The 24,761-nt window shown below is 42.8% G+C and overlaps 1 protein-coding gene across 1 annotated transcript in view; it reads left to right on the top strand.

The window, feature by feature from the left end:
- The window catches only part of clasp2 (cytoplasmic linker associated protein 2), a 250,807-nt gene that overhangs the window by 192,235 nt on the left and 33,811 nt on the right, over positions 1 to 24,761 (top strand). The window contains 8 exon segments of the mRNA XM_080735691.1: positions 1,314 to 1,421; positions 6,356 to 6,465; positions 7,016 to 7,039; positions 9,892 to 10,047; positions 11,466 to 11,557; positions 16,422 to 16,485; positions 19,520 to 19,579; positions 23,730 to 23,893. Of these exon segments, the coding sequence (XP_080591817.1) occupies positions 1,314 to 1,421; positions 6,356 to 6,465; positions 7,016 to 7,039; positions 9,892 to 10,047; positions 11,466 to 11,557; positions 16,422 to 16,485; positions 19,520 to 19,579; positions 23,730 to 23,893 (778 nt within the window).

The raw sequence follows: 24,761 nt of genomic DNA, 5'->3' as shown, positions 1-24,761 counted from the left end.
AGAGTTGAGGCATTACATTCTGTATAACACGGTTCTATTGTCAAAATATCAGATCTACGGTACATGCTCACAACGCCTTGTGTTGCGAGGCATTGATCGTCTATTTTCACAATTTCTGCCTCTAATATTTGACAATATGGCCAATGTTTAATTTGTCATTTTAGAGGTATTAAAAAGTCCTTAAATTGTCACTTTAGAAAAGTGCAGATACCCTCTATACACTTAAACGTCATGTTGGTTTGTGTACTGTTGAGTGAGAAAACAATGTTGCACATTAAAGCCTCTATCAGAGTCCAGGGTGAAGAGCTATCCACCGCAAATTTTAGGTGTAAAGCTATCCACCTAAAGTGAGAAAATAAGTGGAGGCCATCATAGTCAATCACGGTGAAGTCCTATTCACCGTGACTGCCTGGTCTAGATTGACCAATCAGTGAACGGGGTGAAGAGCCTATCTGTCTGAAAGTAAAAAGAGAGAGATGTCGGGACTCGTGGTGGAAAGCGCTTCACTACGTTGTAGTTTTATGACTCAAAAAGACTACACCGCGGTGGATAGCTCTTCACCGCGGTACCGACTCTGATAGGGCCTTAAGCCAATCACCAGGGACCCCCCTGGGGGTCCCAAACCGCAGGTTGAGAACCACTGTTCTAAAGCAGGGGTGACGACACATGATTATCGGTCTGGTCAGGCTGCTTCGTTCGTTTTTTGTTTTTTTGTTTTTTGCGTCTTCAAGTTTCCAGGTTAACGCTATTGCGACCGAAGACCGCAGTTTACTATGAAAAACGTCACAGCTTGTCCACGTCCGTGTAGACGTGTATACAGTCTATGGGCAAACCCATAGACTGTAAAAATGGGTCATCATGATGCCATCATGCTCTGATGTCTCGCAACGCGAGGCGTTGTGAGCATGTAGATCGGCTATTTTCAAAATAGAACCGTGTTATACAAAATGTAATTCCTCAACTGTTAGTGCTCGTCAGGGTGGGGGGGTCCCCAGTTAAAATATGCTTATTTTGTGGGTCACAGCCTGAAAAGGTTGAGAACCACTGGTTTAGTTTGTAACTCTCTTCTGTTTTTGTTTTTTTTCCAATCCTGTGCCTTTATCTCCTGGCTCCTGGTGTCCCGATGTTCCTCTCTGTCTAAAAAAATGTCTCATATTCTGTGTGTGTCTCTTCCGTACTCTACTCTGTCTTACTGTTGTTGCTGTCCTGTCTCCTGTGCTCCCTCACTGCTTTTCTCCCTCCCCTCCCTCCCTCCCCTCCTCCCTGCGTGGCGTCGGGGTGTGTTTTGGGTCTGGGGTTCTGGGTCGGTCCAGCCCGGGGCAGCCGCATCCCCCGGCCCAGCATGAGCCAGGGCTGCAGCCGCGAGGCCAGCCGGGAGAGCAGCCGCGACACCAGCCCCGTACGCTCCTTCACCCCGCTCGGTGAGTACTATAGTAGTCCTGCTGAACCTCCCTCCCTCCACCACCCATCCTCCTCCACCACCACCACCACCACCTCCACCCACCCAGAGCACAGGCAGACAGCCAGGGGGTGTCGCACCAAAATTCTGGGCCCTGGGTACAAGGATTCACTGAGGGCCCTCCCATGAGCTTTAACTATTTTGTGCTTTAGCTATTGAAAAATAGCAGATATACAAGCTTGCAGTGCGGCACCGAGTGCCACGCTGCGAGCTTGTAGATCTGCTATTTTTGAAAAGTGGTGAAAATGTGTGCAAGTCTTTGAATATTTCAAATCCTTTTTTTGAAAAACCTATGTTTCTATGTCAGTGGTGCTCAAACTTTTTCATGTCAAGGATCCCCAAAATCATATGTATTTGGCCACGGACCCCATCTCAAAATATTTAGTTCCAGGTACTCCCCAGAAGCAAAATTTGAGTTACAAATGTTCGCTTAAAAAATACATACATTCAAAGATTTGCACACATTTTCACGACTTTTCAAAAATAACAGATCTTCAAGCTCGCAGCTCGCAGCTCGGTGCCACGCTGTGAGCTTGTGTATCTGCTATTTTTCAATAGCTAAAGTATAAAATAAGTAAGGCCCCTCCACCTTGGGCCCTAGTCCCACTCCCCCCCCCCCACCCTCCACCCTTGTGACGCCCCTGCAGACAGCAGGCAGGGAGAAGGGACCCCGACACCCCCCTTTGACGACCGCTCTGTAAAGGTAGCTCTCCACCAACCAGACCATACTGCAGATTGGGAGAGTGTTTTCTGCTGGTGTTTCAGTCCGAGTGTATCAAAGGGTGCGTTCGGAAATGCACACCGGTTCTGGTTAGGGTTAGTTTTAGGCATAGTTTTACTGAGGTTAGGGTTGGGTTTAGGCATAGTTTTACTGAGGTTGGGGTTAGGTTTAGGCACTCACTACACTGTGCACACACTCGGTGCGCATGGAACGCACCCTTTGATACACTCGGACTGAAACACCAGCAGAAAACACTCTCCCACTATAGATTACTACAAGACTGGCAGTCGAATGAAGCTGGGAGATCAGTCGGTTAGAAGGTGTGAAAAATGGTTGTCGATTGCACTTGAGAGCAGACGGCTACTACGGTGCAAAAAATTGCCTATGGCTTTTTCCACGTTTCCCTACAACTTGCCACCCTGATGCGACAGCTTTTTGGCAACGCTTTCCATCGCTTACCGCCGCTGTTGTCGTTGTGGTGAAGAGCTACCTTTTAGGGAGGAGAAGCAAACGGAGGGGAAGATGCAGAAGACTCATCTCTGCAGTGTTTTGATTTCCATCATTTTTCTCCGGAAATCTTATTTTCACAATGCGATATTTCAACATAGCGATGTGTTATGGCATTCTAGACGCACAGACACACACGCATGAACATTCACACAAACAACTCCTGCATGGTGGCATCAAGTGTTTCTCTTTTTTTGCACGGGTGAGGTCGTTTTCCTCTCCACACTCACACTCGGCGTGTTCTAACAGCGAGCGCCTTGCGTGTAGGGCTGTCACGATTATGACATTTTACATGACGATTAATTATCACTCAAATAATTGCGATTAACGATTTAATTGTGTTTTCGTCGTTGACAATTACATTTCTGTTTGGCTTTTAGGCTTTGAAGTTTCACTTGGCAGATATGACACATAACCTAAATATACAAAGAAATTACCGACATATTTGACAACTTTATACTTAAAAAAGAACATTGATAGTGGAAATAGCAGATCTACAAGCTCACAACGCGTTGCAATGCGACGCGTTGTGAGCTTGTAGATCGCCTATTTCCACTATTTTTGACTTTTTTTTTAAATATATGAAATTTTCTTTAACATGGAAACGATTATGACGATCATGAAAACTAATTGCGATTATGTCAAATAATTGCGATTAGACGATTATCTAATAATTGTGACAGCCCTAGTTCTAACAGCGAGTGCCTTGCGTGTGTTCTTCTGTCCTCCTTGGTGTGTGTGTGTGACTGGGACTCTGTGTGTGTGTTTATGTGACGGGGACTGTGTGTGTGTTTGTGACTGGGAATGTGTGCGTTGTGGGTTGCAGCGTCAAGGAGCTACTCTCGCTCCACAGGAGCTCTCCATGGCAGCCCTGACGTTTTCGGGGCCGCAGGTGAAGGCTGAGTACCTCTAAAAGTCGCACGTCCGTCCGTCCGTCACCCAACCACCCAATACAACCATCCCCCAACCGTTTTAACGCCTTTGTTCTCTCCATCGAGCTTTACATTTTCTTTTCTAGGTTCACAGCATCTTTATTTTCATTTTGTATTCATTTGTTTGCTTTGTTTTAATCCGTCCGCTTCCTCCATCTCTTTTCCTTGAAGCTCTCTTCCATTCTTCTGCTCCCAGACGGGACCAACGTTTTCCGTCGGTTTCCCAGAAAGCTTGGGGATGGAATCGCATGTTTCTGTTCTGTTCAGTTGCCATAGCAACCATCCCATACCTGAATATTGTTTTTTTGGGGTTGAATTTGTTTTATTGAGGTGTTTATTGTATTCCTCCTCCCATCGATTGTTTCCTTTTTTATTATTTGGCTCCACCCCCATCCAGCGGCGGAGACCCTCAGCACCACCATCCTACCACGAACCATGCTTACTTTATACATTTATACTTATTTATTAGAATGCTTGAAAGGGCTGTCACGATTATGACATTTTACACAACCATTAATTGTCCCTCAAATAATTGCGATTAACGATTTAATTGTGTTTTTGTCGTTGACAATTACATTTCTGTTTGGCTTTTAGGCTTTGAAGTTGCACCTGGCAATTATGACACATAACTTAAATGTACAATGAATTTACCGACATATTTGACAACTTTATACTTAGAAAAGAACATTGATAGTGGAAATAGCCGATCTACAAGCTCACAACGTGTTGCATCGCGACGCGTTGTGAGCTTGTAGATCTGCTGTTTCCACTACTTTTTGAAAGTAGTGAAACTACAGTATATTAACATTTCTCAACATGGAAACGATTATGACGATTATGCAAAAATAATTGCGATTACCTCAAATAATTATTATTAGACGATTATGTAATAATTGTGACAACCCTAATCCTTGAATCATGCTTATTATAGATGTGCCATTTCAAAACGTCACATGTCCTGCCATTGGCAAGACAGTAGATGTCCAGTGGATATGCAGAACACTGCTATTTTTATGACCTTCTCTGACTTTGAAGTTTAAATCTACCTATGAGGGTGGATTCAGCTTTTCAATGGGAATGGAGTGGTTTCTTGACATTTGCGGGTTTCTGCAAAAATACACTCCATTCTTCATTAACTCATATGCTGCCAAACCAGAGGAACCCGAGAATTTCGCGATGTACCACCCTGCCACGCCCGAGGAACCCGAGAATTTTTGAAAAAAAAAAAAAAATCAAAAATTCAAAAAATCCCAAAACATTTAGTAGGCATGATAGCGATCGCGAAATTGCATGTTTAACCCCCATAGCAACCCCATCTTTCAAACATGGCAGCCATCTTTGTTTACATTTTAGGAAAACATAATGGCTGCTATCTCATGAATGCCTGAACGGATTTCCATTCGGATTTTTTTGTTTGAAAGCTGTGAGCAATGTGGACACACGTGGTGCATTATCTAGGCATGGGTGTGCATGATCCGTGCACTATGAATTACATGGAAGTCTATGGAGACAGTTTGGCATAATTAGAGTACGAAGGTATTGTTAAATGGCAGCAGATGAGTTAAAGTGATCCCTGACTAATACGACAAATATGCCTTAATACATTATAATTGTCCTCTATAACTACAATGTAAAATTAAAAACACCTTCAATATTTTATTTCTTCAAGAAATAGCTAATCTTTCACTCAACAGGAGAAATGCCTGTCGCAAGTTGATGATGTCATAAATGTCATGTGTGATCTAACCCTATGAAATTTATAGAATGCATGTGCAAAAAACACATTTGAAATATTGAGTTGATGCTCATATTAACCATATGAAGTATTAAGTTTGTTTTTATTTGCACATGCATGCCATAAATTCCATAGGGATAGATCACAAATGACATTTATGACATCATCAACTTGCGACGGGCATTTCCCCTGTTGAGTGAAAGATTAGCTATTTCTAGAAGAAATAAAATAATTAATGTGTTTTTAATTTTACATTGTTGTTATAGAGGACAATTATAATGTATTAAGGCATATTTATCAAATTAGTCAGGGATCACTTTAAAATTAGAAAGGAAAAACAGGGAAAGAAACCTGTGTAATTTTATTTTCAGGAAAATAGCAGCAAATACTGAAGAGTTGAAACGGCACATGTATATATTTATACGTTATACTGTATATATTTATATTTATTCTATTTATTTTAATCCATGCAACCATGATCGCCTTCCTTGTCATGTAACCAGTGGTGCAAAAAGTATTAAAGTAAAAGTATAACTACCATAATGTAAACACCAGAATATACTTTCTTATAGTACATTTTCTAAAATGTTCAAAATATCTACAATATCACAATGCAAGGCATTGTGTGCTGCCAGCAGAGTATTATTATTATTATTATTATTATTGTTTTGTCGCACTCCTAAGCCAGTAATTTGATGACCAGCACTGGTTTCCTATGGAGACACAAAGATCCTGCTTTGTTCCCTATGGAGACACAAAGATCCTGCTTTGTTCCCTATGGAGACACAAAGATCCTGCTTTGTTCCTTATGGACACACAAAGATTCCCCTCAAAGTATTAGCTTAGGAATCCAACAAAAAACTATCCATGAATTCAAGTCTCCATGTGCTGAGTAATTAATAGAAACAAAGTCATGTTGGGAGTGATCTACTCCTTTAACTCTCTCTCTCTCTCTCTCTCTCTCTCTCTCTCTCTCTCTCTCTCTCTCCCCTCCCCTACAGGATCAGGGTTAATTGGTATGAACCAGTCCAGTCGTCTGTCCTCGTCAGTGAGTGCCATGCGGGTACTCAACACGGGTTCAGACGTGGAGGAGGCCCTCGCAGACGCCCTGGTACACACACACACACACACACACACACACACACACACACACACACACACACACACACACACACGCATATTAGACACATGTATTTCTGAGATGTTTCCCTACTACATGTATGTATGCATGTATCCTTGCTAGGCATGTAACGATTCATTCAACTCACAACATGATTTGAATCACGATACCAGGTTCACTGTACGGATTATCTTTCTGACAAGTGTTATTTTTATTTCTCTTACACAAATCTACTATTTTCTTTCTCTGTTAATTTTCTTCTCTAATCTCTCTTATTCTTATTTTTTCAATAAAGTAGAAAATGACTGAAAACTATGTTTTTTTATCAATTCTCTTACAAAGATCCTGTGTTTTTTCTTTAACAGAGCCCTTTACTGTTTGCTTCACGATTAAAATTGCGAATTAATCACAATTTAAATTGCCACAGATTTGAATAGATCCATCGTATATCGTTACATGCCTAATCCTTACCGTATGTATGTGTTTTTCCGCTGTCTTTCTAACCCACGGTTCTCACTTCTTGTTTAAAAAACGCTGTCAGCTGTTGGGAGAACTGCGGACCAAGGTCAGCTTCTACTCCTAACCTGTGTGTGTGTGTAGTTGTGTTTCATCATGCATGCAACGATGTTGTCGTTTATAGACTAGTTAACAGTCGGCTCCCAATGTGGAACTCCCAGTTTTAAATCATTGATGTTTAGTATCCAATGATATGCACCCTTAGAGCAGTGGTTCTCAACCTTTTCAGGCCGTGACCCCCAAAATAATCATATTTTAGCTGGTGACCCCTCCACCCAGACGAGCACTAAGAGTTGAGGCATGACATATTTTGCATAACACGGTTCTATTGTGAAAATAGCCGATCTACATGCTCACAACGCCTCGCAACGGGGAAACTCTGGAAACTCGGGCCATGGTAATATGGGGGTATTGAAATAACACGGGAAACTCGTGGCAAAGCAGTGAATGAGTTAAAAAAGAAATTGTAGATCGGCTATTTTTGATGAATTTCCCCCACTAGAATAGGGGTCATGGGGTTTAAGTGACTACGGTAGGTTATTTTCAATGTATACTAAATGGAAACGGATATTCTCTGAAATTGTCCTTTTTGACAAACTGGATCTTAGGGGGAAGTATTGACATACTGTATTGACGTGCCATGACATGAATGTAAGGTGCTGGTATCAATGTAATTCAGGGGTGCTGTGGATGAAAAGGTTATTTACAGGGGTGACCTGAGAACCACTGCTTTAGAGGTCTGTAAGGACTGGGTGTCCTAGAAATGAAAACCTGTGACAACCACTGATCATCGACTACACATCTCTCATGCTGTGAGAGGGTTTCTTGAATTAGCTTTGAAACATGATTCATATTTTATAATATAGGCACACTTAAGATCCGTACACACCGGGGGCGAATAGCGAATTAGCGTATAATTCACAAAAAAAAAAAAAAAAAAAAACGTATAAAGTCAATGGAAGCTTCCACACCAAACACGAATTTCGAAAAAGCAAAAAGGCGTCTGTTTTTTATTCGCCCTTGTGTCGAATTTAGCGAACATTCGCTGATGAACTCCTCTCTCTCTCTCTGTGATGAGATTTTTTTCTTCTTCTTTTTCTTATTTAACTCATACAGTGCCGCCGGCCACAAGGGGCGCTAGAGTGCCAGAAATTTCTCTATAGACCTTCGCTCTAGCTTCCGTCGACACTGTCCCAAGTGCCTTGGAATTTCACTGCAGCCAATGCTATGGGTGACTAGAGGAGGAAGCTAGCTGACGTAGCCAAAATGCTAACCCATTTAGAAGCCCGATCTAAAGCTATTTCAGTCGCAAAAAACTTTCTCTTTGGGTCTGGGAACACAATCCGGAGAAAATCCTGTCTAAAGATGTGATTTATTATTGGAGTGGCCGGCGCGATGCGGCCGTTAGCGCGACTACGGCCCGTGTATGGCCGAGTGTTGGCCCGCACCATGGATGGACGTTTAGACCGGGGCTTCGTTGAGGCCTCCGATTAAATAATTCATTTTATTAAATATCCCGGACTAGTTCGGGATAGGCACCCTGGAATACGTCGCGCCGCCGACAGTATAGATTGAGGTTTTTTTGCGGGGCTCTAAACTTTATTTTAAACCATTTTCAATGGAATAAATCGTCGGACCATCTAGCGTCTCTCGTTGGCTAGCGCTGGACGAGCAAGGACCACCCACGTTGCTCCAAGCAGCTCGGGGTAAGTAAAATAGCAAATAAAATATTGGATTGGATTGAAATAAAGCCGAACTTGTTCGGGATAGGCACTTATAGGGTTAATAGGCTAACAATCACGGCCAGGTCATCATCACATGAGGATGTAGTTTCCATTGTTTTATTTGTTTCCACATCTCCGTTCTCCTCTCTCCTCTCTCTCCTTTCTTCTCCTTTCTCCTGTGGAGCCACAGGCAGATATCACCCCCTCGTTTTAGCCGAATTATGCGAATATACGCATACGCATATTTGTGTCACTTTTTGGTGTGTATGGAAAAAGGCGAATTGTGAATACTTAGCCTTTTTGGTTCGCTTATTCGCGACGCTTGGCTAATTCGCTGGTGTGTACGGACCTTTACTCTATATACTAAAGACATATGTCTCTCCTTGAACACATAGTATTGTTCCCCTCACAGCACAACATTGTTATGAGGAGTGTCTTCTGAATTCGGATGGTATTTTAACCCATTTAGGCCTAGAATTATTGACTGCTTTAACTATTGAAAAATAGCAGATATACAAGCTCGCAGCGCGGCACTTGCACCGAGTGCCGCGCTGCGAGCTTGTAGAACTGCTATTTTTAGTCGTGAAAATGTGTGAAAATCTTTGAATATTTGCCTTTTTTAAGCGAACGTTTGTAACCCAAATTCTGGGGGGTCCCTGGAACTAAATATTTTGAGACGGGGGTCCTTGGCCAAATACATATCATTTGGGGGTCCTTCACATAAAAAAGTTTGAGAACCACAGACATAGAAACATGGGTTTTTCAAAAAAAAAAAAAACCTTAGAAGTATTAAAAAGACACTTATGGAATCGGGTCAAAATTGGGTCAAAATTCCAATGTTCACAACTGTTCAAAAATAGCAGATCTACAAGCTCGCAGCGCGGCACTCGGTGCCGCGCTGTGAGCTTGTATATCTGCTATTTGTCAATAGTTAAAGCATAAAATAATAATACACAATGCAGTGTACCCGTTCTGAATGGCTTAACTTAAACCGTCCTGTGCAAGCCAGAGGTCCTTTTAAATTCACCTGCACTGTGCATGGGAGGGAAACATGACCACTGCAGTGGAGCAGGGGTGATGCTCCTGCCCGCTGCCGCCGCCGCATCCTCCGATATGTGTCTTGCTTGAACATGAACACTTGAACATGTTTCATGTATTCGCTCCGCTCCCCCCGCAGAAGAAGCCGGCCAGGCGGCGCTACGAGAACTACAGCATGTACTCGGACGACGACGCCAACAGCGACGCCTCCTCGGCCTGCTCGGAGCGCTCCTACAGCTCCAGGAACGGAGGGGCCATCCCCACCTACATGAGACAGACTGAGGACGTAGCCGAGGTCAGCGACACCACCCAGTGTACACACCACCCACACCAGTGTTAATTTTGTCCGACATTTTTGATTTAGTCTTAGTTTTAGGACTAAATCATACAAGTTAGTCCTAGTCCGGTTTAGTCTTCTGAAATTGTTTTAGTCTAGTCTTAGACTAGTCGACTGAATATTAAAACATTTTGGTCTCGTCTAGTTTTAGTCTTTTAGGCTGAGTCTTTTAGGCTAAATATAACCACATGACTCTGAACAAGTCATGTTTCTACTGTCTGTTACTCTGTCAGTGTAATATCAAAAAGATTCCGAAAAATACAGCGCGATTCTCAAAAAATATAAACAAAACACCATCTTGGCTGTAATGCCTTTGCACCTTAACTTTATAGCTGCCGTTGACATGTCAGCTCGTCAATGAAAGGGTTAATACCATGACGCCGTCACTCTTACTGTAAATACAGTAACACTGTTATGACTTACTGTACGTCTTGGCTGTCCATTCTGCATCGGCGATGTCCGCGATTTGTTTACAACGCACGTTGGGCGTGCACGCCAAGTGAAGCTCCTCCATTAGAAATCCATTGATCTTCCCATTAAGAGACTTCATTTGCTCGAAAAAATACATTTTGATCCCAAGGCTGGCATGTTTACAGCTCAATCTGCTATCGCATGGGGGCCGCCATGACACCCTCTCGTCTACACACTGTCACGTGACTAGATGGGGTAAACGTTGAAGAAAAAGAGTGAAAATAAATCATTTCGGTTCAGTATTGTTGCACCCCTAATCCCTACGTGTATAAGACAGACCGAGGACATAGCCGAGATCAGTGGACCACTACACTAGTCCCAGTGACACCATCCAAACTACACACATGCACCACCCACACCACATTCTGCAAATATACACACACTTAATGTTAAATCCTCAATGTTTGTTTTTCCATGTTTAACTTAAAGTGTACATCCTTTAATTTAATTCATACAGCAGTTGCATCCTCAATTTAAAAAAACAGAGAAAAAAATATATTATGTGTGCAAATGATGCTCAAATAGTACATGTATACACTCACTGGTGCGCACTGGAATTGACTTTGAACATGTTCTTACTGTTGATACCAACTCAGTATAGTTATCAGAAATGGTTATCAGTTCACTTTGGTAACTAATTATGGTACCGTATTAGTATAACAACAACAAGAAGAAGAATAGCTCTGAATGAATGCAGGAAGTCATATCAGAACATAATGGATTCATGTTCAAAAAAGAAAATGATTACACCAATGTCTATGAACAAAACTGAACTGTGTGTGTGTGTGTGTGTGTGTGTGTGTGTGTGTGTGTGTGTGTGTGTGTGTGTGTGTGTGTGTGTGTGTGTGTGTGTGTGTGTGTGTGTGTGTGTGTGTGTGTGTGTGTGTGTGTGCGTGCGCGTGTAGGTGTTGAACCGCTGTGCCAGCGCCAACTGGTCTGAGAGGAAGGAGGGGCTTCTGGGTCTGCAAGCCCTGCTCAAGAACCAGCGCACACTCAGGTCAGCCAATCACAAAGCAGTATTCCCACCCTAGTCACACTCGGGTCAGCCAATCACATTAAAGACTTAGTGAAATGAAAAATATGTTTTCCACACTTAGAGCTTATCCGTGGTAATCATATGGGCATTCCTAACACACAAAAAAAATGAAAATAAACCATTTGTGTATTTTTATCTTAATTATTTCCTGTGAACAAAAACGTGCTGCGTGATGACAGACAAGGTTCTTGAATATAAAGGAACTTTTGATTACATTCACATGTGTGATTCCCATTGCTGTCCATTCCTCCAAACAAAGCTAAATTATAGAGCTACTCAGTTTTAAATGTCATTCAAGATGACGTCCAGACTGTGTATTAGTCATTGTAAACTTAATCAGCACACTAAAATAGGTATCTTAAAACGTTATAGGTTAGAATAACAAGCAACGTGCCCTTTAGGGCGAGGTCGCTTATTTCCCTGAGGCGTCTTACTAGTTATTTGCAAGATTAGATAAGGGCTGCTGGGTGTAGTTCATAATTGCGACCGAAGGTCGCATTTACCCTGAAAAACCTTGTCACTTGAGTTTCCCTCCGCGTCATCAGCGCCCACACCCTAGGTGGGGTTGTCATGATCTGGTGTGGCGGTGGTGAGGACCCAAATGCAGAACTCAAAGTAAAGGCAGGAAACCACGGAGGACAGGTTAACGAAGACTTTACTTAACTTAAATCATAAACACAAGCACACACAGGAAACAAACACTACAGTACAACACACCCAACTGAGGAACTGACAGAAATACAATGATCCAGCACAGAGAGCAGGTACAGGGAGGATTAAATAGTCTCTGAATCAGGAACAGCTCACAGCTGTGAAGCAGGGAGGAGTTCAGATTGTCAATCAGGTACTCACAGGAGGGGAGGGGGCGAGCAAAGTGTGGTAGAAACATGGGACAGGCCAGGGCCAGACCCAGACCCAGACTGTGACAGGGGTTGGCGATAGGGCCTTTCTGTGTGGAGTTTGCATGTTCTCCCCGTACCTCCTAGGGTTGATACCCTCTTAAAAACATGAACAAACTTCCCCCCGGAATGACAACAACTAGAATCGTCAGAGAAACGCTGTGGTTGGCCACAGGGTGAGGTCGCATGTCACCCTGAGGTCTCAAGTCACCCTCAGGTGTCTTACTAGTAATATGTACTTTAGTTTAGTATTGTTTAAGTTTATCTGCATCGCGAGTCTGTGGGCTGAGCCGAGGCCACGCCCAACGCGGAAGTGATTCTCTAAACCATGACGGAGGCGCCGACGACTTTGAGCCACCTCCGAGCGAGTGGTAGAGAACGAGTCGCCGCGTCGAGCCTTGCGATAGTCACATGAGCCGGCTCAGCGCCGTTACCGAGTTATGGTCCGTTATGGACAGAATAGTACATGTTATTGTGGGGACTGCTTCTGCGACCGTCTGTAGCTCAAAGGGACTTCCAGGGTTCCCACGGTCATGAAATTCCTGGAAATATTTTGAAATTAGAAAAATATTTTTCCAGTACTGGAAAAGTTGTGGAATTGATCAAGGGTCCTGGAAGGTCTTGGAAAAAATAGCTATGCACTGTCTTTAGTTATTGATTGTGTTAATACCTCTGAAATGTCAAATTAAACATTGGCCAAATTGTCAAATATTAGAGGCAGAAATTGTGAAAATAGCCTATCTACATGCTCACAACGCCTCGCAACGCTATTTTCTTTTTATTTTATTGGAGCTGTGTGGAACACAAGCTCCCTATACGTGGCCGTGTGTGTGGGTATGTCTGTGTGTCTGTCTGTCTGTCTGTCTGTCTGTCTGTAGCCTACAGTACCTTTTGTGACCACACGAGGGCGCTGTTTTTCAGGCCAGGCCAGACACCCACATACACACACACACACACACACACACACACACACACAGCTCCACTTCGAACAGAGGTTCGATTTTTTTTTTATAGATCGGCTATTTTCACAATAGAAACGTGTTATACAACTCAACTCTTAGTGCTCGTCAGGGTGGGGGGGGGGGGCCCAGTTAAAATATGATTATTTCGGGGGTCACAGCCTGAAAAGGTTGAGAACCACTGGCATACACTACCTGTCTTTGGGCATTGCGCATAGGAGTAAGCGACCTGTTATTGAGCTGAATTATTGTTACATAGTCCTGGAAATTGGGTTAAATATTCTGGAAAAGTTTTGGAAATGAATTGGTAAAAATGTGTGGGAACCCTGGACTTCTCCCAATCACAGCGCGTCCTTGCACAAGCTCCTCCCCCTACTCTCCTCAGCTCCGGGGGGAATTGGGTATATGCATATACGCCATTTTGTTCTACTTCTGGGTGTCTTTCAACTTCCTTTACAGGTGTTACTGATGATACTAATTAAGGCTCTGTTTGATTTATTGTACAGTGGTTCAAATTTCAAAACAGTGGTTAAATTTCAGGGACCCCCATAAACTATGTACAAATGGAATCAACAAATGGAAGCAAATGGATCCTTGCAGGTCCATTTGCTTCCATTTGTACACTCTCAGAGTTACACACCTGTATGGGGACATTTGGAACCCACTCAAGCAGGGGTAGACATTAAGGGAAATTTACTACTGGCCCTCAGGGCCAGTGGATTTTGATGATCACTGGCCCTGACACGCGTGTGCACGCAAAACTTGCGTCCTCGTTCATCCTCGATACCAGCGTCTTTTTTTTTTGGTTATGAATTGAGTACATAGGACCCCAATGCCAAACAAGCCATTGAGCTTTCTGTGGTTTAAATCCTTTCAATAGAAGTTGTATCAGTGAACTGTACTGTCCTGTCCCTTTTGCCATTCAAAATATCATCCCCCATAAATATAGGCCTACTCCTAACACCAGCTGTAGCCTGTTTAACTGGTGAGGGCCCCAGCCCAGATTGACAGCTGTCTGTCTGCCTTCCCAGGATCTCCTAATTTGGGGTTAATTAGCCTAGGATCAAGGCTATCAAAGCTGTATTTTATAGATGATATAAAAATGTAAATAAAATACATCTATGATATTCTTGATCCAAGGCTAAGGTTTTATGCTGGCATAATTGCATCATATTTATAAACTGTGTATACATTCCTGCTCCAGCTAGTCAGTTATACAGAAGATAGGACAGCAATTATAGAAATATTAGACCTTAACTGTGGAATGTTCAATCATGTATGCCTATGTGTTACATTACTTAAGGCCATTTTCTATACATGTTTTTTTTAACATGTAGAAAAATAATTGCCAAATTTGACATCAAAATGCCCACTCTTCCTTAGTGCCCACTGTTGACTGTTGTGTTACATGCTAGCTGTCTGTCCCTCATCCATCCATCTCTGACACTGATCCATTCTCATCTTCTCGTTTGATATACATATTCTCAATAGGCGTAACAACAGTTAAAAGAAACTAATTTGCCGAATGTGTTCCGCGCACACACACACACACACACACACACACACAAACACACACACACACACACACACACACACACACACACACAGGACCACCCCTCTCTCTCGTTTACTAGACACACAGCGACTTGCGACAGCGTCTTCTTTCAGTATAGTAAATGGACCTTTCCCCAACTTCAAGAACATAACTTGTCTATTGTAGGCCTACTTTCTGATTCTGACCCGCGGTGGACATACTGAACAGCAGGGCAACAGAGCTCCGTTGTCAACAATCTATAGAAGCTAACGCTGTTTAGCTGTTAGCAGCATCAACGGAGCCGAACGCATGGATGTGAATGAGCGTGTCAGCGTGGAGCGTAGAGATGGGGCGTTCGCGAACGAATCAAGTCTTTTGAACGGCTCTTTGAAATGAACGATGGGATCCGGTTCGCAGTATAGGGAGCAGTTCCTTATGTAAATGAACGGCTCCTTGAAAGGAACGGATCTTAGAGATCCGGCTCACTTCAAAGAGCCATAAATCCCATCTCTAGTGGAGCCCTTGCTCTGAACTGTGACTGCAGCTGCTGTGCGCAAGCACGCAGAAGGTAACTTTGATCTGGATCACGCATTCACGCAACGCTATATTTTAGCAGTAATTACGAGACGATTTCACCGAAATTATTACAAAACAGTACCACAGGGAATACATGTGAAATTAGATAAACGTTATTACTTGTTGTATTTTCAAGGCATTAAATTCACTGGCCCAAACGGGCAAGTCCCTGGTGAGTTCTGGTGGCCCTGTCACTTTAAAAAGTACATACGGGCCAGCGGGCTGGTTCTAATGTCGACTCCTGCTCAAGGACTCTTTGAGACCCACTGGTGTAGCAGTCCAGTGAGCCAACATTCACAATATCGGCACCCTGACTCTGTTTGACCAGAATGGAACAGACCCTTGATTAGTATCATCAGAAACACCTGTGAAGGAAGTCGAAAGACACCCGGAAGTAGAACAAAATGGCGTATGTGCAATTGTGCATATACCAAGCCCCCAGAACCCTGGGGGCGCCCTGAAACCAAATGGACATGGTGGCCGTTTTGAGGTACTGCAGTTGGGTCTACTCACATGAACGCGCGTCTAGGCTTCTTTGTATTGACACGCGTTCATACCGGAAGTGCTCGTTCATGAAGCGCGTCCATGAACACAAATTATGACGCAAATCACGTCACAGTAGACCCACTACGTCACGGTTTTACTAGCCGGAAGGAGGGGTGAAAACGCCTCATGCGCTGGGTGAGCAACTCTATGCAAGTGGACGGGCGGGGATATCTGGTGTCCTCTCTATTCTTATTATAACTCTATGGCATATACCCTATAGCACCCTCGCGTCCAGTCCAGTCCAGTCCAGTCCAGTCCAGTTCAGTCCATCCTCCATGAAGTGTTGTTTTCTTGTTGTTTGTCTCCTACAGTCGGGTGGAGCTGAAGAGACTGTGTGAGATCTTCACGCGGATGTTTGCCGACCCGCACAGTAAGGTATGGTCTCTGCATGCAGCGCAAGTACCCGCCGCACGCACACAATCACACACACACACACACACACACACACACACACACACACACACACACACACATACACACACACACACACACACACACACACACACACACACACACACACACACACTCGCTCATTCACAAAACATCCCATTATTCACCCTCACTTTGAGTTTGACCTCTGTTTGACCTTTGTTTATCCCTCCACCGATGTACAATGTACCGGATTCTGCCGAATAAAAAAACAAAGACCCCCTGGATAACACACGCACGCACACGCACACACAGACGCACGCACGCACACACACTACCAAGTGCAGTCACTAACATCACACTTAAAAGGATCCCTGGCTAATACGACAAATATGCCTTAATACATTATAATTGTCCTCTATAAATACAATGTAAAATTAAAAACACCTAAATCATTTTATTTCTTCTAGAAATAGCTAATCTTTCACTCAATAGGGGAAATGCCTGTCGCTTTATGATGTCATAAATGTCATGTGTCATTTTTATTTTATTTTATTTGTGCAAAAAAACAAAACACAAACACATTTGAAATAATTATTGATTTAATGCTCATATTAACCATAGGAAGTATTATGTTTGTTTGTATTTGCACATGCATGCCATAAATTCCATAGGGATAGATCACACATGACATTTATGACATCATCAACTTGCGACGGGCATTTCCCCTATTGAGTGAAAGATTAGCTATTTCTAGAAGAAATACAATATTTAAGGTGTTTTTAATTTTATATTGTAGTTATAGAGGACAATTATAATGTATTAAGGCATATTTGTCGTATTAGCCAGAGATCCCTTTAAAAAAGGGGATAAACATATTCACACACATTCTATGCCCACACACACAGACACACACACACAGCATGCACAGCGTGCGACAACAGCAGCCTGGCGTCTTAACGGCATGCAGTGCCTGATTATTTAAAAAAAAAACACAGAAAATATTCTCTTTTTTTTTTGCTTTGTTGCGTGTGACCTCTCACCCCCTCCGACGACGGCTCTGTCACACTCCCTCGTCTGGCCAATCGGTGGCCGCGTTGCTCACTCACTGCGTTCACTGCAACCCCTCCCCCTGAAACACCCCACCCCCAAACTCCTGCCCAAACCACGCCTACTCTGGGGTCAACGACACTGACTCTCTCTCACACACACACACACACACACACACACCCCTACATAGAGTTGAATTGCTATACTTGGTTGCGCGTCGCTCCGTCGTGCACTGAAAATAGAGGGTCTACTTAGTCGCGAGCCTTTAGATCAGCGTGCAATAGGGATGGGGCGATATGAACATTTCATGCCACAATTATTGTGACCAAAGAAATTGCAATTTACCATATTATGGCGTAGGGCATTCACGAATAGTGATTTTTAGTATTTGAATTATTCAACCTCAAAGTATTCGAATATTCGTCAGGACTGGCCAAACTGTCAAATATTAACCCATTTAGGCCTAGAATTATTGACTGCTTTAACCAGTGAAAAATAGCAGATATACAAGCTCACAGCGCGGCACCGAGTGCCGCGCTGCGAGCTTGTAGATCTGCTATTTTTTAAAAAGTCATGAAAATGGGTGCAAATCTTTGAATATATGTATTTTCAAAGCGAACGGTTGTAACTCAAATTTTGCTTCTGGGTGGTCCCTGGGACTAAATATTTTGAGATGGGGGTCCGTGACCAAATAGATATCATTTTGGGGGTCCTTCACATGAAAAGGTTTGAGAACCACTGACATAGTAGTCTCTCAAGAACAGACTAACTGGGCTCCAGTTAAGTGAAAAGGACCTTTTCTGATGGCTGGCCAGATTGCTGACATAGAAACATAGGTTTTCTCCAAAAATCTTAGAAGGATTCAAAAGACACTTATAGAATCGGGTCAAAATTCTAATTTTCACGATTTTTCAAAAATAGCAGATCTACAAGCTCGCAGCGCGGCACTCAGTGCCGCGCTGTGAGCTTGTATATCTGCTATTTTTTTATATTTAAAGCATAAAATATTGCGTCATAATGTGTTCAGGCCTAAATGGGTTAAGTAAGCAAGAGGCGAACATTGTGAAAATAGACGATCTACATGTATGCTCAGCATGTAAATCTGCTATTTTCACAATATTTATCTGCGGAACCGAGTCACATTAAATGTAATACCTACAATTCCAAGTGCTTGTCAGGGTGGGGGTCCCCAGTTCAAATATGTTTATTTTGAGGGTCATGGCCTTAAAAGGTTTGAGAAACCCTGGTATAGATTATTTTAAAGAGAAAAGAAAACAATAAAACTAATAAAAATAAGCAAATATTCGACTTTGGTGAACCATGTTGAATAGTGACTTTGATATTGATATTCGAATATTCTGTGAATGCCCTATTATGGCGATGATCAAAATATCGCCAACATTATCTTGGGGCGGAACATCTACAAGCTCAAAACGCTTTGCGTTGCAATGCGTTTTCAGCTTGTAGATCGTAAAAAAAAAATTGGCAAAGAGATTTGGTAGAGTGAAAAAAGACTGTATCAAGTACGTTATTTCCAGGTCCGTTTTACCAATTATAGAGGGTTTAAGTGGTACTGGATATGCAGCTCAGCAAATAAAAGGTGAATTGATCACAGTGCATGACGGAGGATAATCTCACGATAAATTTAATTCTCCACGATACAATTCTTGTGTTTTTTTATCACGATAAACTATAATAACGATTATCGTCTCATCCCTAGCGCGCAACCAAGTACAAAATCACCCATAAGTCTCTTTGGCTGCAACAAATACCCTCTTCTTCCACTTCCTGACTAACTGGCTGCCACTCCCCCCCTTCAAACCTCCCCTTCAAACCCGACAGTTCTAACTCTGTCAGCCTTTTCTCCGACGTTCTTCATCGTTACTTTGACCTTCAGTGTTCTCCCACCAAACCACCCACCCACACACACACACACACACACACACACACACACATAAACGTTTGACGGTGACGATTTGGTGACTTTCAGCGAGACTCCGGCAGAGCGTACGGAACGGCAGAATCCGGTATAAGCTCAGCCTCCTTCAAGGTACATCTCTCCTCTCCATCTTTCCTCTCCACCTCTCCTCTCCTCTCCTCCTCTCCTCTCCTCCTCTCTCACCAACTCATCCTCCCATCATGTTTGGTTTTGTTGGACTATTTTCCACTGCTGTGTGCACATACTGTAATGACACTTTTTCAGGTTCTGACGATTTGTTTGTCGTTTTCTCCCTTTGATTGCACTCAATTTGTGACTGACGGACATGGCATGCTTCTCTGTCAGAATGTTTTATGCTTCCTAGCATTGTGCATACTTTTCAGACTTTTTTTAGGGCTGCTCAATTAATTGAAAACAATGGTATAATATAATAATGGTACCTTATTTGGGCAGTTGTTAAAGGAGTAGTTCACCCCTAACATGCCTATTTTTCTAGTGATTACTCATGCCATGGAGACTTGAGTTCAATAATATTTGTTTTGTTTTTTGTCGCATTCCTAAGACAATAATTTGATTACAATAATGTACCCAAATGCATTTGGGTCCCCATCCGGCATCAATTTGGGTAAATGTACTCAAATAGTTTTTTTGTCTTAGGAATGCGACAAATACAAACAATTATTATTGATCTCAAGTCTCCATGGTGTGAGTAATCACTAGAAAAATAGTCATTTTGGGGGTGAACTACTCCCCTTTAATGCTAATTTAAAGGGGGATGAACGTTTTAGCCATAATCGTGCAGCCCTTGTGCATTTCATAAAACTGTGGATGAGAAAGAAAGTGTGTGTGTGTGTGTGTGTGTGTGTGTGTGTGTGTGTGTGTGTGTGTGTGTGTGTGTGTGTGTGTGTGTGTGTGTGTGTGTGTGTGTGTGTGTGTGTCTGTCTGTCTGTCTGTCTGTCTGTCTGTCTGTCTGTCTGTCTGTCTGTCTGTCTGTCTGTCTGTCTGTCTGTCTGTCTGTCTGTCTGTCTGTCTGTCTGTCTGTCTGTCTGTCTGTCTGTCTGTCTGTCTGTCTGTCTGTCTGTCTGTCTGTCTGTCTGTCTGTCTGTCTGTCTGTCTGTCTGTCTGTCTGTCTGTCTGTCTGTCTGTCTGTCTGTCTGTCTGTCTGTCTGTCTGTCTGTCTGTCTGTCTGTCTGTCTGTCTGTCTGTCTGTCTGTCTGTCTGTCTGTCTGTCTGTCTGTCTGTCTGTCTGTCTGTCTGTCTGTCTGTCTGTCTGTCTGTCTGTCTGTCTGTCTGTCTGTCTGTCTGTCTGTCTGTCTGTCTGTCTGTCTGTCTGTCTGTCTGTCTGTCTGTCTGTCTGTCTGTCTGTCTGTCTGTCTGTCTGTCTGTCTGTCTGTCTGTCTGTCTGTCTGTCTGTCTGTCTGTCTGTGCGTGCATCTGTGTGTCTGTATGCATCCACTCAAACTACAGGCAAGCGTGCGTGTGTGTGTGCGCGCGTGCGTGCGTGCTTTTGTCTGTATGCATCCTCTCGAACTATGGGCCTGTGTGTGTGCGCATCTGTGCTTCTGTCTGTATGCCTCCGCTCCAAACTATGCGCACGTTTGTGTGTGTGTGCGTGTGTGTGTGTGTGTGTGTGAAAACGCTAACTCTCATGTCTCTCTCTCCTCTCATCATGCCTCGCTCGCTCTGCGGTTCTCTCTGTAGAGAGTAAGTTTTCAACGAATGTATTACATCATGAGTAACAAAGTGTTCTGTGATTGGCTGTGGATCTGTCACATTAATCCCACTGGGCGACTAATTACAGTTTCCGCTGCAACAGCAACATGATAACAGTAACACTCACTCACTAACCTGCCCGGGTGATGACGTCATCACGTGGTGTCACTGGTTGTCTGGGATACGGGTCAGAGTCTACTAGGGATGGGATGATAAGCGATATTATTGTTTAAAGTGATAATCGTATCGTGGAGATTTCATTTATCGTGAAATCGTCCTCCGTCATGCACTGGGATCAATTCATCTTTTATTAGCTGAGCTGAATATCCAGTTAGTAAAACTTACTTATACAGTAATATACGTTCTTTATATATATATATATATATATATATACATTTTTTTCACTTTCTAACAAAACTCTTTGCCAAAAAAGAGCTGATCTACAAGCTCACAATGTATCCACTTTGCGACGCGTTGTGAGCTTGTAGATCTGCTATTTCTTTTGCAAATGTTCCGCCCCAGGATAAAGGATGTTGAGGATATTTTGATTATCGTGATATCGTGATATCGTAAATCGCGATTTCTTTGGTCACAATAATCGTGATGTGACATTTTACTATCGTCCCATCCCTAGAGTCAACGTGTCCTGATTGGCGACTCTGGCTTCTGCAGTGTGTTTGCATGCACACTAATCATGTTGATCATCATTACCCTGATTAAACTACATCATGAAATGATCAAACACCCACCAATGAACTCATTGAAACACAGATCTCTGCTCAATCCTTTTCAATTTCTGTAAAGAAACAAGATTACTAATAACCAGACCATGGTAAAACAAGGTTGTTAGAATAGTTGCATTAATAACGTGACACATAAAGGGAAACCTTTTTGATGTTTCAACCTGCGTCCCATTGTGTTGATGGGAGATGAATAAGCGTAACGACCAAAGTGCCGTTTTCTTGATGCCAACATTTTTGCTGAAAAATACAGTACATACTGTAGCACAGAATAGGGATGGGACGATACGCGATATTATCGTTTATCGTGATTAAAAAACACTCACGATAATTGTATCGTGGAGATTTAATTTATCGTGATATCGTCCTCCGTCATGCGTCCTCCGTCATGCATATCCGGTACCATTTAAACCCTCTAATTGGTAAAAGGTACTTATAGTATACTTGATACAGTCTTTTTTTCACTCTCTATCAAATGACTTTGCCCAAAAAATAGCCGATCTACAAGCTCACAACGTGTCACGTTGCGACGCGTTGTGAGCTTGTAGATCTGCAATTTTTTTTGCAAATGACCCTCCCCAGGATAATAATTTTGATTATCGTGATAATATCGTAAATCGTGATTTCTTTTGTCACAATAATCGTGATATGACATTTTCATATCGTCCCATCCCCTACGTACAGATGACTTTTTTGTTGACACACTATATTATTGATGGCACATCACATCAGCACAGTGATGTTTAGTTTGAAAATCATCTGAGTTTTCCTCTAAACTCCTAACCTGATCATCCCCAGTAAATTGGGGCTTAATGGGTGTGCATGTGGACACAGGCGTTGCAGTGTGTATTGCTGTCGGCTAACACGTGGTTGGTGTTATCTTGGTTTACTAATGACTTTGGATTTTTGACTGGATCATTTATTTGCTGTTTGGAGCATGAAGGAATCAATGCCTGCACAGAAAGATAGTATAACCACACGACTACGACTAATACTGCTGTCGCCTAACTCCTCCTCAACAGCATTATGCAGAATGCATGTAGCAGTGTTGTTTAAAGGGGGTGTAGATTATATTAAGCGTTAAAAAATGTGTGTTCCATACATACTTTATTCAGTATGTTATACAGTGTTTGTTCAGTAGGCTTTCCCAATTCTTTAGTAAACAGAAAATACATTTCCAGGACGGGATACTAGTTTTAACCAATGACAACAAATTTGGACTGGAACACAATTGTAGCTGATGAATTAGCTTTGTGTGGTCCTCTCAACTGATTGGATAAAATTGGTATATATTGGTATATGTTTTTTTTACTTTAACTTACTAAACTATTACTTACACCTCCTTTAATTCATACTTACAGGATTCCCATGGTCAGGAAATATTTTGAAATAAGAAACGATAGTTTTGGAATTCATCAAGTGTCCTGGAAAGTCATGGAAAATATTTAGCTATGCATAGTTTTTGGCTATTGATTTTGTTAAAAACATTTTCTAAAACATATAACATTACACAAAATATGTAACATGAGTAGTTTTGCGTCGAACAAGCTTTGTGATTGCATTGCATTTGTGATGAATTGGTAAAAATGTGTGGGAACCCTGTACTTAGTTGTGAGGTTGTGTCGTGCCCGGACAAATAGCAGATCTGTGAGTTTTGAGATACCTGCTATTTCTCTGCGTGCAGCACCGCTGTGCAACTAAGAATGAATCGGCCTTTATTCAGTGTGCGTGTGTAGCGTTGTGTGTATGTGTGTGTGTGTGTGTGTGTGTGTGTGTGTGTGTGTGTAACCGCTGCTCTGTGTGCCCAGGTGTTCAGCATGTTCCTGGAGACGTTGGTTGACTTTGTGCTGGTGCACAAGGAGGACCTCCAGGACTGGCTGTTTGTTCTGCTCACTCAGCTGTTGAAGAAGATGGGAGCTGACCTCCTGGGCTCTGTGCAGGCCAAGGTCCAGAGAGCACTGGACGTCACGAGGTCAGTCACACACACTCTATTTTAACACATTTGATCTCTAGTAGTAGTTTAGTGACAGGTATTTTAGGTGTTTTTACCTGTTTTTGGAGGACGATCGTGCACGTGCACGGTGCTGTGCGTTTTCTCCGTTTGCTTGCGGTCATGACTATACCCTTTGTGTGTGTCAGCATGCAGTGGTTACGTTTCCTTGTTAAAAGTACACCAAAGGTAAGTACACAAAACAAACCGGTTGTTTGTTACACACGGAGTGACACGGACTGTGTGTAAATTCCTCCTGTTTTCACCTCCCGGAGTCAAGCCATCCGTGGCTAACCCTTCCTCATCACACGCCAAAAGTGGCCGATCTACAAGCTCACATCAGCTCGCATCCGCATCTCCGCGCCGCGTTGTGAGCTTGCAGATCGGCCACCTTCCAGAGGACACTGAAACTTGCAGGATGAGTGTGCAGCGATCGAGTCACAGCAGTCAGACGTGCAGTGCTCATGACTCGTTCGGTCTGAAAAAAATCAGCCTGATCAACTCATGCGACCGTCGCTAATTGGAATGACACCCGCAAATGGAAACATGCTAAATTCGCTTTGTCTTAACCCTTTCCAAGCCACGGGGAGCCCCTTAATGTTAAAACCGTAATATATCGGACATCTGAGCAAGGAGTCTCAGCCGCGCCGTACTTTCCCGGACTTTGAAAAAAGTCCGGGATAAATGATTAATTAAAACTGGAATAAATGATTTTGATCCGAAAATCGGCGATCGTCTAACCTTCCCTAGTCACCGCTCGTCCATTGGTGGCTCGTGGCTGCTCTGACATGAAACAGAAGTGACTCTCATGGCCTTTCCTTCTTCAGCCTTCCTTCCTCCCACCCACTTG

The sequence above is a fragment of the Nannobrachium achirus genome, assembly GCF_963921795.1.
Source record: "Nannobrachium achirus genome assembly, chromosome: 10".
NCBI lineage: Eukaryota > Metazoa > Chordata > Actinopteri > Myctophiformes > Myctophidae > Nannobrachium > Nannobrachium achirus.
This window is presented reverse-complemented; position numbering and strand designations above follow the sequence as displayed.